General features: G+C 33.4%; 2 protein-coding genes and 1 long non-coding RNA gene across 3 annotated transcripts in view; 2 read left to right on the forward strand and 1 right to left on the reverse strand.

Annotated features, from left to right (window-relative positions):
* LOC146911334 (epoxide hydrolase 2-like) overlaps positions 1–18,902 on the forward strand; it is a 67,646-nt gene that overhangs the window by 8,503 nt on the left and 40,241 nt on the right. The window lies entirely within an intron of this gene.
* On the reverse strand, positions 1,105–10,868 carry LOC146911337 (uncharacterized). The gene is made up of 2 exons (XR_015017934.1): positions 10,421–10,868; positions 1,105–10,345 (listed from the first exon to the last, which is right to left on the reverse strand). It is a non-coding gene; the product is annotated as an uncharacterized LOC146911337 (long non-coding RNA).
* Positions 14,304–18,168, forward strand: LOC146911338 (uncharacterized). The gene is made up of 3 exons (XM_085726595.1): positions 14,304–14,676; positions 15,136–15,620; positions 15,699–18,168. Exons 1-3 carry the CDS (start codon positions 14,403–14,405, stop codon positions 16,725–16,727), a joined length of 1,788 nt encoding a protein of 595 aa, XP_085582721.1. The 5' UTR covers positions 14,304–14,402; the 3' UTR covers positions 16,728–18,168.

Below are 18,902 nucleotides of genomic sequence, written 5' to 3' on the forward strand. Positions count from 1 at the left end.
TAAAATGAAGTGAGAAATTGTTGTAATTATAGATCTCTATATCGTAATAGTTGTTTTTTTATTTCTTTATCACAGGAACCGGGCGAAATGGAAGCTCGGATGGCTGAAGTTGGCACTGCATACGTGATGAAAAATATCCTCACAACTCGGAAAACTGGTCCTCCAATTTTTCCCAAGGGAGGATATGGAACTGGGTTCAATCCGGATACCCCCGATACCTTGCCCTCTTGGCTCACATAAGATGATCTTGCTTATTTTGTTTCTAAATTTGAGAAAACGGGTTTCACAGGAGGATTGAACTACTATAGAAACTTTAACTTGTAATTTTTTATTCCGTGATGCCTCAGTTTGTTTTCCACAAATATATTTGACCTTTCTTTTTGGAAAAGTATTTTTAATAGCGTGATAGTAAACTCTAGCTCTGACATTTCAATTTTACTTGAGTTTACCCGATTTTACCCGAGTTTGACCGACTTACGGCAAAGGCTACGGTGGGAGACCTCTTTAGGTCTCCTACCGTAGGAGACTTGTAATTTTTTTTTTTTTTTTGCAAAATAAATAGAAGTCAGCCGTTGGATTATGAACCTCTATGATAGTTAGTATAAACCGACAAACACCTGATATTTTTTTATTTCATTCCTTTTTCCCTGCCCTCTCCTCTTATTCTTGGTATGAGCCTTCTTTCTCACAAACAATTGAGATTTGCAGCAACCTTTCACCCAATTCTGCAGCAACCTTTGATTATTTTGATTGAATTAAAAATAAGACAGCATGATTCAAGCTCATCACTACATTTTTGGGTGAGCATTTAAAGATTAAATTCAACATCATAAAATAATGATTTTTCCAGAATTTAATTTCAGATTTAAAGTGAGAATTAATAATATTAATAAATTTTAATGAAGAAAAAAAAATCCCCATAAAATTAAGTCCAGAAGCTTCAAACATCATCAATGGCTGCCAAACCACTTACCATCTACTTTATATTTTCTATATGTACACAACCATCTACTTTATATCTTTCTTCCCCAAACCACTGAAGTAAATATTTTCACAAGAAAGGGGGGTTTGAACTGTGATCTAATAAAAATTACCAAATAAAAATTCTCAAGTATATATACTTGGATTAGATTAGTATGTTAGTTAATAAAACATAATATTGTGAAGTGTGTGATATTGTATAAAATGAAAGAGATAGGGAAAAAGAAAATCACACACAAGAAGTATCCTGGTTCCCCCAATATGGGTTAGTCCAGTCCCCACAATACTGTGAGATTTTCCACTAGGTAGTTGCGTTAAGTAACGTTAACCACAACTCCTCTTTTGTCTTCTTTTTTCACAAATGAGTAACTTTTACTCTTTGCTAGATCCGACTGATCTTTCCTGCAACCGAGTAAATCTATCTTTGCTTTTACAACCAAAAACAAACGAGTACAAATCACCCTTGCTAGATCTACCTGATCTATCCCTACAAACGAGTGATTTAACCCTTGTTTTTACAACCAAGAAACAAACGAGTACAAATCACCCTTGCTAGATCTACCTGATCTTTTCCTGCAAACGAGTGATTTAACCCTTGCTTTTTACACACTTGTTACCTACAAGCTTTACAACCAAATAAGAAACAAATTCTTACTTGGACCGAATATCAAATAAAATTGAGTAGTGCTTTACTAAACAAAAAGCTCACTGTAAAAGAGCAAGTTTAGTTCACTGGAAAAAGAAAAGGAGAGAGCTTTGTGTATTTTTGCTTGTGTATATTGCTTGCTTTCTCACAAAAATTCGGTGCTCATTCCTTTGCCATAAGCTTGTTATTTATAGGCCACCAATTGCTCAAAACAAATTGCTCTTTCTTCTCTCCCACGCGAGGAGCGTCTAAAACCTTTAGGTCCAGCTCATAACTTTTGTTGCCTCACGTGTGAGTGCTTCTTTCTTTAACAAATCATTTGGTTCCCTTGTTTGTAGATATTCTTTGTAGTTGCTACATGTACAAGTGAGATATTTTCTTTCAATTTACCTTGCTCTTTCTCACGTGTTCCTTCTCTAAGGCTTGACAGCCAATTGTGAGCTTTTTCCAAATTCCACATGTTGCCATTTGTGTGGTGGTAGTACAAAGGAAAATATCCAATTGGTTGTGACCTTTACTAACCTGAAACAACTGAGGTAGGCTTATCCATTTGTGCTAGTAAATCCTTGCTGTAATTTCTCATGTTGATTCTCACGTGTGATTTTTGCCTTGGATCCCATATGTGAAAATTGCAAGCTTTCAACCACTAACTAATTCTTATCCTTTGTCGCTTTTGAAATAATTCTCACGTGTAGGATTCTTTGAGCAAAACAGCTCACTATGTATCATTCAATTCCACGTGTAGTAGCTTGCATCCAAAAGAAGAAACATGCTTTTTTATATAATTCCTTTTGTAATAAAATGTTTGGCCATGTACATGTTATCCTCATGCACGTAAAAAACCTTGGCATTTTAACTAGCTCCTTTAATGCAATATTCCTTGAATAAAAGGTTCCATATCTGTCTCTTAAAATGTCAATTAAATGACCTTTGATGCCTTAAATTGCAATATACCAAACTATACGTTTTTCTCTTCTTTGCAAGGTTTTTGGCTTTCAAAATTTGTTGCGTTGTATGAGAACAAAAATTGACGATTGTTGCGCGCCTTTAATATTTCAACTATGACTAAATAGAACACTCAAATACACAAGTTAAATAAAAAGATAATCATAACCTTCGATTAAACCTTCATTGATGAAAACAATAGTCTTTCAATATCTTCATGAAGCTTCTGATACTATTGTGGTAATACTCTTAAGTATTTTTATTCTCTCATCGTTGAGTATAAATAATGTACTTGTTGATGTAAGTTGATTCTAGTTTGTCCTCCTCATTTGACTTTTATCCTTTCAATTAAAAGCTCAAGTGCAAACATCAGTCGATTAATATTCATAAAACTTATTAGTTTACTTCTCAAGGTTTGTTATCATTAAAACATCAATAAAGGATTTTTAGATTTTATCTCAACAATCTCCCCCTTTTTGATGATGACAAACCTTTAGAATAAATCATAAGTTTTATGGATGGAAATAATAATAAATGCAAGAATGTTGATAGATATTTCAATTAAGCTCCCCCTAGATACATGCAAGAGTTTAGTTCTTTAAATAATAATTAAACTCCCCCTAAACACATGCAAGAGATTAATTCATAACATTCTTCATTATTTAATCCCATCTTACTTTACTCTCCCATCATACATATCTCTCCCCCTTTTGGCATCTATCAAAAAGTGTTGGGGGTGAAAAAAATGAAGCACAATTGTAGATAGCAATGTAGGATATCAAATTTAAGAATCAACTCAGATATCAAATTCATCAAGTTTGCATTTTAAACATTAAAGCACATGTAGGATGAACAATGGTTATTCTCGTCAATACTGAAATCACAATTTGGTTAATATATCAAAAGCAATACAACTTAACCTCATGTAAAATTCAGTTTTTTGAAATTTTATTCATCGATGCTCTCAAAATAAAAACAAAAAATTTATTTGATCTCAAATGTCAATGGAAGTTGTTAGAAAAAAATTCTCAAACTTAGAATTACTCCCCCTCAATTTTATGACATGAATATCCTCAATTACATTAACTTGAGACAATCATTTTATTTTAAAACAAGATCATGTTCCAAAAAAAAATAAAATGATGGACACGGCTATGTTCTAGCCGTTTGAAACATAAAATGTCATTTGAAAATTTGTCCAATGATTTTTTATTTTTGAATAGAGAGAAAGTGACGCAAATGCGGAAGCTAAAAAAAATCAGAGTGAATTGACTTCAAGTCAATAAAACTTCTCTCTTTTCAAAATATCATCATGTTGAGAATATATATATATGAATTTTTCAAAGTTTCAGCTCCTATAATGCTTAAAGAGCCGTTCTTTTCAAGATGGTTTTCTCGTATTTTAGTAGCATAAAATAAACTATAAAGTTTTTTTTTTTGTTTCACAAAATATATGCAAACACACGTAAAAAAATATGCTTAAACTTACTTTCAGTTGAAAGTGTCTGTGTGAGACATCTTGATTATTTCTACGCCATGCTTAAAACATACATTTTAAACATTTAGAAGAAAAGAAAAATTCACAAGGGCTTATGCAACAATTAAGACTAATTATGCACAAAATATTTTAATATGCCTCATGATATTTGCATCTAAATAACATGTAAGTGTGATAAAGATGGTCATTGGTCAATATCCAAAATAATATTTTCATACTAAGAATAAGTCAAATATCATAATATGCAAGTCTTATTCAAATTAGACCAAATTTGTATATTATGGCAAATTAATACAAGATATTCTCATGAATATCAATCATGTATCTTCTTGTTGAAATCCTTCAAAAATAAATCCTAAAAAAGAGGATATTCATTTAAATCATGTTGAAGAAGGATCATTTACATAAGCCATATCAAAATCTCAATTTTTTGAAAAGCCGAACAAAATAATACTTAGGCATCAGGCACAGTATAGGCTAATCAATATGTGAAAACCAATTGTATTGAGATAAGTGCACATCTTATAGAAATGATGTTTTTCATGAAAAGTTCACTATAAGCACAGACTTATATTTATAAAATCATGAGATTTTGGCACTTTTCTTGTTCAAGGAATTTGGTTTATCATGAAATACAATTAAGAGTTGTATTTACTCCAAAAATATTTATTGATCAATAAGAATAATTTTGACTTGCACATATAAAATATTGACCAATAATCCAATCAATACACACTTAAGGTATTTTCCACAAGATTATAAAAATATGAATTAAGACAAGTGTTAATTCATTTATCCTTTAAAAACTTATCATTGTGAAATATATAAGTCAAGCTTTGTATAAAATTATGTTTAACAAAACATCCCTTGAGAAGAAAAACTTTAAGAAGACTCATATATTTTGAAAGCATTCTTAAAAAGTTTTTCTCTAAGTCGAAAGCATCGTTAATTTATTGTATTCAATAACCACACATTTTATGGATTGAAGATCAATATGGGATATGTGTAAATTAGAAGTTATACAAAATTGATTTCATTTAAACATATGCATGTTCAAGTTACGACAAGGAGAATGATGCATCCATTTAAGCTTTTTGAATTCATATACTTGCATAAAAAGATTTAGTATGCATTTTGAATTTCAAGAGCAACCAATCAATCACATAATAATATTGCATAAAAGTATTCAAAATTATTATAATGCAAATATTATATGTTTTGGATCAGAGTTACCTCCTTTAATGACCTTTATCATTTGAGTACCAATGATGAGAATGTCTTTATTTTGTAATATGTCCATATACCCATTCATTTATGATCATTGTAATGTTGAGGTCACTTGATTGATGAGAGTTTTGTTGACGTAAGGCTGAGAGCAGCAGTTTGCAGTGGAAGTGTATTCAGCCTCTGTGGTGGATAATGCTATAGTATTTTGTTTTCAACAACACCAGCTGACTAAAGCTTCTCCTAGCAGTTGACATGCACCACTTGTGCTTTTTCTTTCTATTTTGTCTCCGGCATAGTCAGCATCAAAGTATGCGGTAAGATTGAAATGTGATCCCTTTTTGTACCATAAACCGACACTTGGAGTGCCTACAAGGTATCTGAACATTCTTTTAACTGCAGTGTAGTGTGACTCTTTTGGTGCAGTTTGAAATCTAGCACATAAACCAACTGCAAAAACATTGTCAGGTCTACTAGTAGTTAAATATAAAAGGGATCTAATCATTCCTCTATATTCTTTTTCGGGAAAATCTTTGACATAGTTTTCTTGACAAATAAAAATGCCATCTTTGTGTTGTTTGATTTGTAATCCTAAAAAGAATTTAAGTTCTCCCATCATGCTCATCTCAAATTCACTTTCCATGAGTTTTGAAAAATCATCACACATTTTTTCATTTGTAGCTCCAAAAATGATATCATCGACGTACACTTGTACAATTAATAAATCATTTTTGTCAATTTTTCTAAAAAGTGTGGTATCAATTTTTCTTCATGAAAAACCATTTTTGATTAAAAAATGCTCAATCTTTCATATCAGGCTCTTGGAGCTTGTTTAAGTCTATACATAGCTTTGGTTAGTTTGAACACATGATTTGGTTTTTCTAAATTTTCAAAGCTCGGAGGTTGATGAAAATAAACCTCTTCATTTAAATAACCATTTAAAAATGTACTTTTTATGTCCATTTGAAAAAGTTTGATGCATTTATGAGATGCATATGCAAGAAGAATTCTTATGGCTTCAAATCTAGCCACAGGAGCATAGGTTTCCTCATCATCTATATGCCTTTTTATTGATTGTAACCTTGAGCTACTAATTTAGCTTTGTTTAGTGTTACTTTCCCTTCTTCATCCAGCTTGTTTCTGAAAATCAATCTTGTACCAGTGATGGATTGAGTTTGAGGATTAGGTACAAGAGTCCAAACTGATTTTTCTCAAATTGATGTAGTTCTTCTTTCATAGCCTCGATCCATGATTCATCTATGATTGCTTCTTCGTTTGAAGGTTGTTGAGGAGAATTTTCTTTGTTGGAGTTGATTTGATTTTCTTCCTCATTTTCTTCAATGATTCTTTCTTGAATCTCGAGTTCCTCAAATTCATCAAATTTTATGTGCACGCTTTCTTCAAAGATCCTCAAACATTCATCAAACATAATTTGCGTATTTTAATCTATATATTGGCCATTGCAAATTTATATTCTATCAAATTTATAGAATGCAAAGTCTCAAAAAAACTTAGACATATTTTGAATCAAATTTTACCAAACTTTCTTTATTAAGCAAAGTATAGAAATAATATTCATAAAAGTGAAAATATGATATATCTTATTTTCTATTTTTCCAAAAAAAAGTAAGTTTTGTTCAAGATTTTTCTAACACAAACAAGATTATAAACATAGAAGACAAATGTTTATTGAATTTCCCCACTGTGACTTACTGACAAGAAAATATATTTAAATTTTTGACTTTGAACATTTTTACCAAGAACCTAGAAAGACTTCACAATATTTGTCCTTACGTTTTTTGTTAAAAAAATGTTCAAGTAAATATTTTAATAACTCATAAAATATTACAAAGTCATAAGACTTATAAATTTTATAAGTTAAAAACATAATTGGTGAAATTGTATTAAAAAAAAACTTTTGACTTCTTTTCCTTTAAAATAAATTTCACATTCTATATTCTCATAGAACCTAATTTTTTGAATGACAGTTTGAATGATAAAGGAAAGTTCTATTATGTCAAACTTGTTTATGTTTTACACAAGACATAAAACAAGATTTGGTCGAGAAAAGCATCAAACTTTAAGACCAAAAAAATGTTTGGATTTGAAAAATAAAGATGTTTGTTTCACATCTCAAACATATGAGGTTTTAAATGTCTTCCAACAATTTTCGTAAAGTTGAAAAATGCTTAAAAAAGTTATGAGTTAAACCTACCACGTATTAAAAAACCTTAAAATAAATTAAAGCAAAATTATTTTTAACAAAGATAAATGTCCCTTTGCTTTGATCATTGTAACTATTTTCAAAAGTTACGTATTATCTTTTCTCCCTTTTTTTTTAAATGAGAGGAGGCATTGTCTTTCTTGGGTCATATGCCTTGAGCATCCACTCTCCAAGTATCAGGGCTTTTTCTTGACTGTCATGAGACATTCCTGCAATAGAAGTTAGTAGTGCTTTGGGTACCCATATCTTTTTGCGTCCTTGATGGTTAGTGTTACTTTTAGGAAATCCTCCTTTATGAAATCTAACAAAGTTTGATTTGAAAGTAACTCTTGTTTTTTGTGAAGCTTGTTCTTTCTTTTTTCTAAAACAAAAAGGTTCGAGATGTCCATATTTTTCACAATATGTACATTTGTACCTTTCACTCCTTTTTGTAACCTTTTCAGGAATGAAAAATTTTTCATAAAGTTTCTGTTTGTGATTAGTTTTAAAACCTATGCAAGCTTTATCGAAAACACTTACTTGTGATCCCATAATTTTTTGAAATGTTTCAGTTGATTTAACGAAGTTTGAAATGTCATTTTTCGACTGTAAAACATTTTCTTTCAAAATAATGTTTTCATTTTGAGAGTCATTTTTATTTTCAGAGACTTCTTTTGATTGAGAATTTTGAATATTTTCAATCAAATTTTTGTTCTCTTTTTCTAACATTTCTTTTTCCCTTTTTAGTTCAAGATTTTCATTTCTCAATCTTTCACATGTTTGTTCTAAAATTAGAGAGTTATAAAAAAGATTATCAAACAAATATTCAGTTTTTTCACATGATGAGCAAGGATCAGGATTTACCTCTTCATTATCTGATTTTGCCATTAGGCATAAGTTTGCTTTTTCATCCTTATTTGTTGAAAAGAAGTTTTGTTGATCTCTTTTTTGTATCATTCTTAGTAATTTGCAAGTGAGAAGGTAAATTTGATCTTGACTTTCTTCAGGCATATCCTTTGCAATTTTGGACATTTTTTCTTCTTGCAAATTTTTCTTTTGAGTATTTTCTGCAGCATTGATTTTTCTCCTTTTTAGAGATTTCCTTTTTGATAACGACTTTGCACTTTTTGACATATCTTTTCTAGATCCTTTTCCTTCTACACCGTTAGGTGTTTAGGCTTTGAATTTTCTTCCTTCTACACCGTTGGGTGTTTAGGTTGTGTTGAGATCTCTTCTACACCGTTGGGTGTTTAGGCTTTGAATTTTCTTCCTTCTACACCGTTGGGTGTTTAGGTTGTGTTGAGACTTTTCTTCTGGATCTTTTTCCTCCTGCACCGTTGGGTGCGTAGGCTTTTTAGAGGCAGAGCTCTGGTACCAATTGAAGTAAATATTTTCACAAGAAAGGGGGGTTTGAACTGTGATCTAATAAAAATTACCAAATAAAAATTCTCAAGTATATATACTTGGATTAGATTAGTATGTTAGTTAATAAAACATAATATTGTGAAGTGTGTGATATTGTATAAAATGAAAGAGATAGGGAAAAAGAAAATCACACACAAGAAGTATCCTGGTTCCCCCAATATGGGTTAGTCCAGTCCCCACAATACTGTGAGATTTTCCACTAGGTAGTTGCGTTAAGTAACGTTAACCACAACTCCTCTTTTGTCTTCTTTTTTCACAAATGAGTAACTTTTACTCTTTGCTAGATCCGACTGATCTTTCCTGCAACCGAGTAAATCTACCTTTGCTTTTACAACCAAAAACAAACGAGTACAAATCACCCTTGCTAGATCTACCTGATCTATCCCTACAAACGAGTGATTTAACCCTTGTTTTTACAACCAAGAAACAAACGAGTACAAATCACCCTTGCTAGATCTACCTGATCTTTTCCTGCAAACGAGTGATTTAACCCTTGCTTTTTACACACTTGTTACCTACAAGCTTTACAACCAAATAAGAAACAAATTCTTACTTGGACCGAATATCAAATAAAATTGAGTAGTGCTTTACTAAACAAAAAGCTCACTGTAAAAGAGCAAGTTTAGTTCACTAGAAAAAGAAAAGGAGAGAGCTTTGTGTATTTTTGCTTGTGTATATTGCTTGCTTTCTCACAAAAATTCGGTGCTCATTCCTTTGCCATAAGCTTGTTATTTATAGACCACCAATTGCTCAAAACAAATTGCTCTTTCTTCTCTCCCACGTGAGGAGCGTCTAAAACCTTTAGGTCCAGCTCATAACTTTTGTTGCCTCACGTGTGAGTGCTTCTTTCTTTAACAAATCATTTGGTTCCCTTGTTTGTAGATATTCTTTGTAGTTGCTACATGTACAAGTGAGATATTTTCTTTCAATTTACCTTGCTCTTTCTCACGTGTTCCTTCTCTAAGGCTTGACAGCCAATTGTGAGCTTTTTCCAAATTCCACATGTTGCCATTTGTGTGGTGGTAGTACAAAGGAAAATATCCAATTGGTTGTGACCTTTACTAACCTGAAACAACTGAGGTAGGCTTATCCATTTGTGCTAGTAAATCCTTGCTGTAATTTCTCATGTTGATTCTCACGTGTGATTTTTGCCTTGGATCCCATATGTGAAAATTGCAAGCTTTCAACCACTAACTAATTCTTATCCTTTGTCGCTTTTGAAATAATTCTCACGTGTAGGATTCTTTGAGCAAAACAGCTCACTATGTATCATTCAATTCCACGTGTAGTAGCTTGCATCCAAAAGAAGAAACATGCTTTTTTATATAATTCCTTTTGTAATAAAATGTTTGGCCATGTACATGTTATCCTCATGCACGTAAAAAACCTTGGCATTTTAACTAGCTCCTTTAATGCAATATTCCTTGAATAAAAGGTTCCATATCTGTCTCTTAAAATGTCAATTAAATGACCTTTGATGCCTTAAATTGCAATATACCAAACTATACGTTTTTCTCTTCTTTGCAAGGTTTTTGGCTTTCAAAATTTGTTGCGTTGTATGAGAACAAAAATTGACGATTGTTGCGCGCCTTTAATATTTCAACTGTGACTAAATAGAACACTCAAATACACAAGTTAAATAAAAAGATAATCATAACCTTCGATTAAACCTTCATTGATGAAAACAATAGTCTTTCAATATCTTCATGAAGCTTCTGATACTATTGTGGTAATACTCTTAAGTATTTTTATTCTCTCATCGTTGAGTATAAATAATGCACTTGTTGATGTAAGTTGATTCTAGTTTGTCCTCCTCATTTGACTTTTATCCTTTCAATTAAAAGCTCAAGTGCAAACATCAGTCGATTAATATTCATAAAACTTATTAGTTTACTTCTCAAGGTTTGTTATCATTAAAACATCAATAAAGGATTTTTAGATTTTATCTCAACAACCACTTCTTCTTCCTTTTTCACTTCCACTCAAACTCTTCAATGGGGTTTTTCCTTCACGGCTTTCTCTTTTCATTTGTTTTCAATGCATGTGAGCTCTCTGAAAATTATGGGTGACAAAGAACTACTTCCAATAAGGAAGACGGTTTGAAGGATGGTAGTTTGGGAACCAAAAAATTTCATAGGGAAGGATGCTATAACCGATTGATAAAACTTAGTAAAACATATGTGGAGAGATGGATTTGGGTATGAATAAAAGATCTGATGGACGAGATGTGAATTCCCATGGGTGAGAGAGGAAAGAGAAGAGTAATTTAGAATTAAAAAAAAAAAGCAATTGGATGTTGGAGGTGTATAGTAAACATTTTGATCCAATGGTTAGTTAACCTTTATCTAATGGTTCATATTCATTTTGCAAAAAAAAAAAACACACCATGTCTCCTACGGTAGGTGACCTATTCAGGTCTCCCACCGCAGACGGCACCACTTAACTCGAGTCAAACTCGTCAAACATTTCGATTTTACCAGAAATCGACTTTACCTCTGAGTTGACACGATTTTGGTACCTAAAAACGTAAATTCGGTAAACTCAGTGAGTTAACACTCGATTTGTGGAACATTGGTTTTTTTTTTCTTTCTTAAAAGATGCGGTACGTATCTACATCTTTTGTGTTTCTAAAATGAAATATTGGGATGTGGCATCAATCACCGATGATGCAATAATTTTCTTAAATTTGATTTTATATCTTTCTTTCGTAACAAGTAATTCATATATTCTTTCTCTCTCCAACAAACTTTTTTTTCCACACTTTATCTCTTTCATAACAAACAATTTTTTTCCATCAAATTCTGCATCTAATTTGCACTTAAATTTTTTAACAATATTACAATTTTACTTATATAATATCTACTCTTCTTACATTCATTGTTATAAGTAGTAAAAGTTTTTTTTTAAAAACAAAACAAAATTGATTTTTTCAAGTAGTTAGGATGAACTCATTATTATAGATAACAAAATTTTGTTTAAAAAATGATAATAAACTTGAATTTTTCAAATGACAAACTTAAATTTTTCAAGTAGATAGGATTAACTAGTTTTATTGAAAAGGAATATGAAAAATTGGAAACGGTATAATCTATGAAGCCCGGGTACGGATACGGGTGTGTTTACGTTGGATTTTCGTAAACAACCGCTGGTTTACAAATGGTAACTTGCAAGATCAACCAGTAAATCTTAGGACATATTGTGTTTGTTCTTGTTGTTAGAAATTCTGTGTTTTTGGTGTCGAAAATATAAGAAACACAATAAAAACAATCGAATTCAATCCACTTGAACTCAATCGAACTTAACAAAGTAAAGTGCAAGAACACTTAAAGAAAAAAGGGTAAATTGCATTGATTAAATAAAAGTTGGTACACAGATTCATACATTGCAACTTGTGACTCGTTTCTCGCTTCCATACGGATACTTTGAGTGTAAGTTTGTATGATGGAATTGTGACCTGTTTTTCCTATGAAAAACTACTATTTATACTAAGTCTAGAAATAACTACATTTCTTTGAAACTAAAACTACAACTGCCACAAGTCGACAGTTTTCCTTATTTGAAAACAAACTTAAAATAAAAACTGACTTAAAGAATAACTGCTGATAACCACCTTCGAAAACTGCTTTATCGAAGTCTTCTGCCATATTCGAACCCATATTTGCTTTCAACACAACACTCTGTTCGAATCTTCTTTGAATCTAGGTCAACTATACTTTGACCACATTTATTACAGCTAGTAAAATATATTGGCTAACAAATTGCCCCCCAGAAACGCCATTTTCGATTTCACCGAAGAAGAAAAAGACGTTTTTGAAAAAACTAACATTCTCCATCGAAATGAATGATGTCAGTATTTAATTCAAAACTAATTCAAATTTCCTTTAAATACTGACCCCACAATCTTAGTTAGTGGGCCACGTTTTCTAACATTGGAAAAGACAACACTTTAATGGTAAAACTGTCAAAATAAGATCTTGACATGTGTCATGATCAAAGGTCCATATAGAAGCAAACTCACCTTTACTCTTTTCACTTTTCACCATTTCATTTTCACTTTCACTGTTCCTCTTCTCCGCCAAAAGTTCTCCCGAAGAAAAACTTTGAATTTTCTGCAACTGCTATCTTTAAACACGAACTGTTCATCAAATTCTCACCAAAACACTTAAACAATGACGAACGCAGCAGGAACTTCTCATGTGAATCGCGAAGAACCCATTGATTTTACTAAAGAAATCGCCAGTGCTGCTCCTGCTTTTATGAACGAACCAGAGATCAATGAAGCTGAAAAAGCTATCTGGAAAACCCAGGTAATCATCCCTTGTACTGATACTCCACATGCATTTTTAGGCCCCATTTCTCTAGAACCTGAAACTCCAGAAATTAATTCTCTTTTCCCATGCATTGAAACTCAACCTCCTTTAATTTTCACAAAAGGTCCTTTTGACCTAAGTTTTGTAAAATCCAAAATTAGGACTGAACCAAAAACTTATCCCGAATATATTGCTTGGTTAGACAAAGTTCAAAAACAAAAGGGCCAATTTTGGAAGGAGAAAGGGCTTTTTGATCTCATCCAAATATCTCGATATGGTCCAAAATACCATAATGAATTGATATTTGCTGCTTTACATTTTTGGAACCCATCGAACAACAGCCTTCACTTGAAATGTGGAATGCTCACTCCTACCCTTTTAGATGTGGCTGGCCTTACTAGCTTAAAACCAACTGGATACACCTTTAATCCAGATGTTACCACCTCTCAATACTCAGTCAATTTCGATAGCCCTGCCTATGGTATGTTTATAGCTAACAACCATGATACCGAATGTGCTGAAGTATCTGCAGATGAACATGTAGCCTTTTTGACCTACTGGTTATCTATGCATGTTTTTTGCTCAAGGTCAGTCCAAGTCCCTAAGAAATTCATGTGTCTAGCTAGTCAGTTACATGAAGGAACAGATATCTGTTTAAGTAAACTGATCCTAGGTTCTTTATATGAAACCCTTAACCAAACAACTAATAATCTTAGAGATTATCCCCAAACTGGTGGAAATTTAGTTGTATCAGGACCCATATGGTTGTTCCAACTATGGCTTTTAGCCATTTTTGGATCAAAACTTGCTTCGATCCTACCTTCCTCTTACACATCAGCATACTCAGACAAGACCACTGAAGGTATAGGCTTAGCTATGTTTCACCCCGATGGGAACAAGTCTTCACAACAACTTTTTGCAAATGCTTATGAAACCCTGCTTGATTGTCCCATTTTCACCCCTATGATGGCACCATTTGCCACTAGGAAATATGGACCTAACTGGTTCAAAGAAGACTTTCCCACCACTTCGAAAAAAGCCAATAAAACATAAATAAATGCTATATGGGAAGCTTATTTGACCCCTACCTATCTATCTAGCAGACTTACACCTGGTAGCCCTTATGGAGTATATGGTTATCAACCTAACCATGTAGCTAGACAGTTTGGTATGGTTCAATCAAAACCCAGCTCCTTGTTCAAAAGTATAAGTGAATGGAAAATTCCTCTGATCGAACCTGTATGGAAATCCATAATTCAAGCCAAGAGAACAACTGTGTTCGAGCCTACATATTTCTCAACATCATTTGCATGCTCTGAAGCATTCTTTCGATGGTGGCGAAATTATTACATACGCCAATCCAATCGAGGGAATCCTGATGAATTGCTGCCTCAACTGATCAGTACTTTTCACACTTTGCAGAACAAAGACAAGAAGACTAGAGGTACGCACATTAAAGAAATTCAGCAATTTCAAAGATATTATCAAACAACATATGACCCTTTACATCCAAAGAGGACAGTATATTATGCTGCTCAAACTCTGAGAGATAAAGTTCGAGAGAAAATTTCAGAAACAATTTTTCCCCCTGGAACACCCAATAAATATCTTTATGTTTTAGAAAAGAAAATGAGACTAGCAAGACTTCCATCTTGTAATCTTGCTTTGGCCTTCAGGCCACCATACCCAAAATGGTTACTTTATAATTTCAAATTCCCACAAAATAATTCAGTAACCTATGCTAAATGCAATTTATACCAATATAATGGTGAACTTGGCTATGAATTATCCCAAGTTCGAATCGAAACTCCCAGTATCATGGGTATGATTTTTCCTTTCGCTAAAACACATTAATACTATTGTTAAAAGAAATAGTACTTATCTGTATGATCACATATTTCAGCTTTGCCTTTAACTCCAGGAGAAGCAAAGCTCGATGATGCCAGCACCCAGAACACTTCGAAAAGCAAGTCTGACAAGAAGAAAAAGAAAGCTTCCCAAACTAAAGAAGTTGAATCGAAGAAATCTGAGGCTGCATCGAAGGAACCTCCTAAATCAAAGGAACCCAAAGTGAAAACAACTTCATCAAAAGGACATTCTAGATCGAAGAGCAAGAAAGAACAAGCAACTGTTGATCTCTCTGATGATGATAGTGAGGTGGAGATAACTAAAGAACAGATCGAAGCTTCCAAAGTAACACTTCCCAAAGTCCATACTGAAGGAAGAAGGAAAAGAAAACAAGAACAAATATCACTTGTCCAAGAAAAAGAAGTCGAAGTGGAAGCTTCTGAAAGTTCTCCCCCCATCTCGCCATCTAAACCACTCAAACGTCGTCGAAAGACTTCTCATTCTAGTGCTCATTCACATGTTGGTGATAATGGTTCGAAGGTATTTTATCGAAACCATATTTTATACAAAATATCTCTAAATGTCCTGTTTTTTAAGCATCTATCTTATTCTTTTTAGGGTATCGAACAAGAACAAACTAATCCATCACAACATGGGCAAGTTCTTCCTTCTTCGAAGACCACTTCACCAATTGCTGAAGACAAAGAGGATGAGCATGATGATGCTAGCAGTCCAGAAGGTTTTAAAGTGGATCCTCCTCAACAACAACAGGCAGAAACACCCACTGATGACTTAGTAAATGATGAATCACTCAACAATGACCAATCTCATTCTGCACCCACCCTTGGAGATAATGTATCGAACTTTGCTACTGAAGATACAAACATAATTACTCGACAAGATGCTCCTGGTGATGCAGAGATAATTGTTCAACAAGATACCCCTATGATCGATCTGGAAGAAATCGATCGATTGGCCAAAGATGATCCTTTCAATGCCTTTGCCTTGATAGCTAAGAGTAATACTCTTTTCTCAACTAGCACTGGCCAAACTTCTGATTCATCCAAGGGAAATCCCTCTGAGACTTCAAAGAACAACTTGCTAGCAGAATTTCAAAAGAAGATCATCGAAGCCAACTTGCTAGAGTTGATTGAAAAGGATGCTGGAGTTCTTGCTGAAATCAAGTGTTTATTTGAAAAACTTGGTGCTCTCCCAACTGGTTGGAAATTTCGAAACCTGTTTAATTATCTTGAACCAATGTTGGAGAGTGCTAATCAGAATTTCCAGAAGAGGAAAACTGGTCAAGCTCAAATGGCAGAGAAGAAGGCGCATCATGATCAAATTGTGATCGAACTGTCATCCTTCCAAGAGAAATTTAAAACTCTTCAGCAAGAAAGAAACAATGCGAAACAGCAAGTGGTTGACATCGATGCCAAGATTAAAGAACTGGAAGCTCAGAAAGCTGAAATTTTGGCTAAGGATGAAGCCAGAAATCGAGAAGCCAATGAAGCTGTTAACAAATTCAAGCTCTCCAAGGAACTAGAGTCTACCATTGCTCAACTTGCAAATGACAACCATGCTCTCGATACCCAACTGGCTGAATACAAAAGCCAAATTGAGAAACTCATCTCATCATTTGAGATTTAGTTCTGTTTCTATTTTATTCTCTAAGACTTTTATTTTGTTTCAGCCTTATCGAATATCTTGGTCTGTAATGTCTTTATAACAATCTGTGGACCATTTTCTATTTCGAACGACAATTTCTTTTCAATCATCGAAATTCCTTTCTTATTTTCTTGTATCGAATTTAAATTTTATTTAAATCCAAATAAGATTGGAACAATTTCCAAGACATTTTAATGATGAGGAAACAAAAAAGTAACTTTTTTGTTTAACCCAACAAGTTAAACTTGCCTAGGAAGTTGAAAAGAAATAAAACAAATAAATGACCTTTTAACATGAATTAATCCTTTTTAAAATAAAACCTTTAAAACTTCCCTCAGATTACAAAGTTAAGTAACCATTGGCCATCAGAATAACTGCTCCCACGTGTCATTATCTTCAAAGCAAGAAGAACCGTTTGATTGAGCCACTTCTTTCAACTTCCCTCCATTATAAATATGATTTTCCCTTTTATAAAAATCATTCTTTTCTTTGTTTCGTCTTCGTCCGAAAAAATCCTTCTTACTCAAAGCTTTTCTTTCTTAAATCATCATGACCACCATTGATAATCTGAGTGATGATCTTTTAGTCAAGATTGCTGCAAAGATTGCTGCTCAAAGCAGGAAAGATCTTTTCGCCTTTCGCCATACCAATAGCAGGCATTGGCGCGTCAGTGAGGATTCTGAAGTTTCTAAGGCTTTTGGAGATGATGTCCTCTACTTCCTCTACGACCCCAATGAATGGTACAACAATGCTATGGTGGCTCATTCTAAGTTTGCTTTTAAACTTAGACTCTGGAATCATGGCAACGCCATGTTCTGTATTCTCCGAAGCACTCAACACATGTTGGATGCTAATCCAAACATTGAAGAAATGAAACGCCTCCTTACTACTGCTATCAATGCTACTGGCTCTCTGAGTGCAAGGTACTACCTTCTTCTCATCAACGCGCTCTCCATGCCTATGCCAGAAAACATCCTCGAAGACTTCAAAGATCTTGCATGGACACATCGATTGGCAGAATTTCGAAGCGACATTTTGGGAGGAACTTCGACTTATCGATTTCGCTGTCCTTGGTGGAATAGGCCCATGCCTATTTGGCTTACTAGGCGTCGTTTTTGCAACAACTACCACAACTGTGCAGGAGATGGGAGAATTGGAGGCTGGTATTCACTTCTACCTGGGCCAGATCATGACTACTACCTGGTCAATGCTTGCTTCAGGTGTCGTCTCGATACAGAAATTCGCTGGTTTCTCGATCGTTTTGGGATTGTAACTGAATGGTGAAAACCATTTCTAAATGCTTTTTGTCTTTAAGTACTTTGTGTTTTCTTTTGTAATGGTTTTTCTATTTTAAACATTTCGATGTAACCTGCCCGTCAGTTGGCATTTTTAAATTAATGCCAAGTTTTTATTTCGAATCAAATTACTCTTGTGTAATTTTAATTTCTTGTAACATCGGTTTATATTTTTTCAAATATTTACCGTTTACGCGTAGAATTCTCTGATCTTCTTGTAGTTCCTCGATCTCATACGCATTATTCGAGAAAACTCTTAGGATTTTCCATGGTCCTTCCCAACTAGGAGACCATTTTCCTAAACATCGATCCTTTTTATCCATAGGCAAAATAACTTTCCAAACTAAGTCTCCTTGCAGGAATAATTTCGATTTAACTCTTTTGTTATAGGCTTTTGCTATTCTTTCTTTTTGCTTTGTAAGCACTTCTAAAGCCATTAATCTTTCTTCATCAATATCTACTAATTCATCCAACATCATATCCAAATATTGATTTGTTGGGATTTCGATTTGTCTTTGAATTCGAGTAGATTGAAGTAAGATTTCTGTTGGCAATACAGCATCATGGCCATATGTTAATCGAAAAGGAGTAGTATTTATGGATTCTTTAGGAGAAGTTCGAACTGCCCATAAAGCTTCATAAAGAAACTCATGCCATTCTTTGGGTTTTTTCTTTTGGCTAGCCTTTCTTTTGATTATAGTAATCAAATTCTTATTTGCTGCTTCTACCTGACCATTTGCCTGAGCATAATATGGTGTTGAAGTCAACAATTTATATCCCATTTCTTCAGCAAATTTTGCCATCTTTCGACCAGTAAATACAGATCCTTGATCTGTAGTAATAGTTTCTGGTATGCCAAATC

This window comes from Medicago sativa, chromosome 7 (genome assembly GCF_051527215.1).
Source record: "Medicago sativa cultivar Bolivia chromosome 7, Bolivia_mono, whole genome shotgun sequence".
NCBI lineage: Eukaryota > Viridiplantae > Streptophyta > Magnoliopsida > Fabales > Fabaceae > Medicago > Medicago sativa.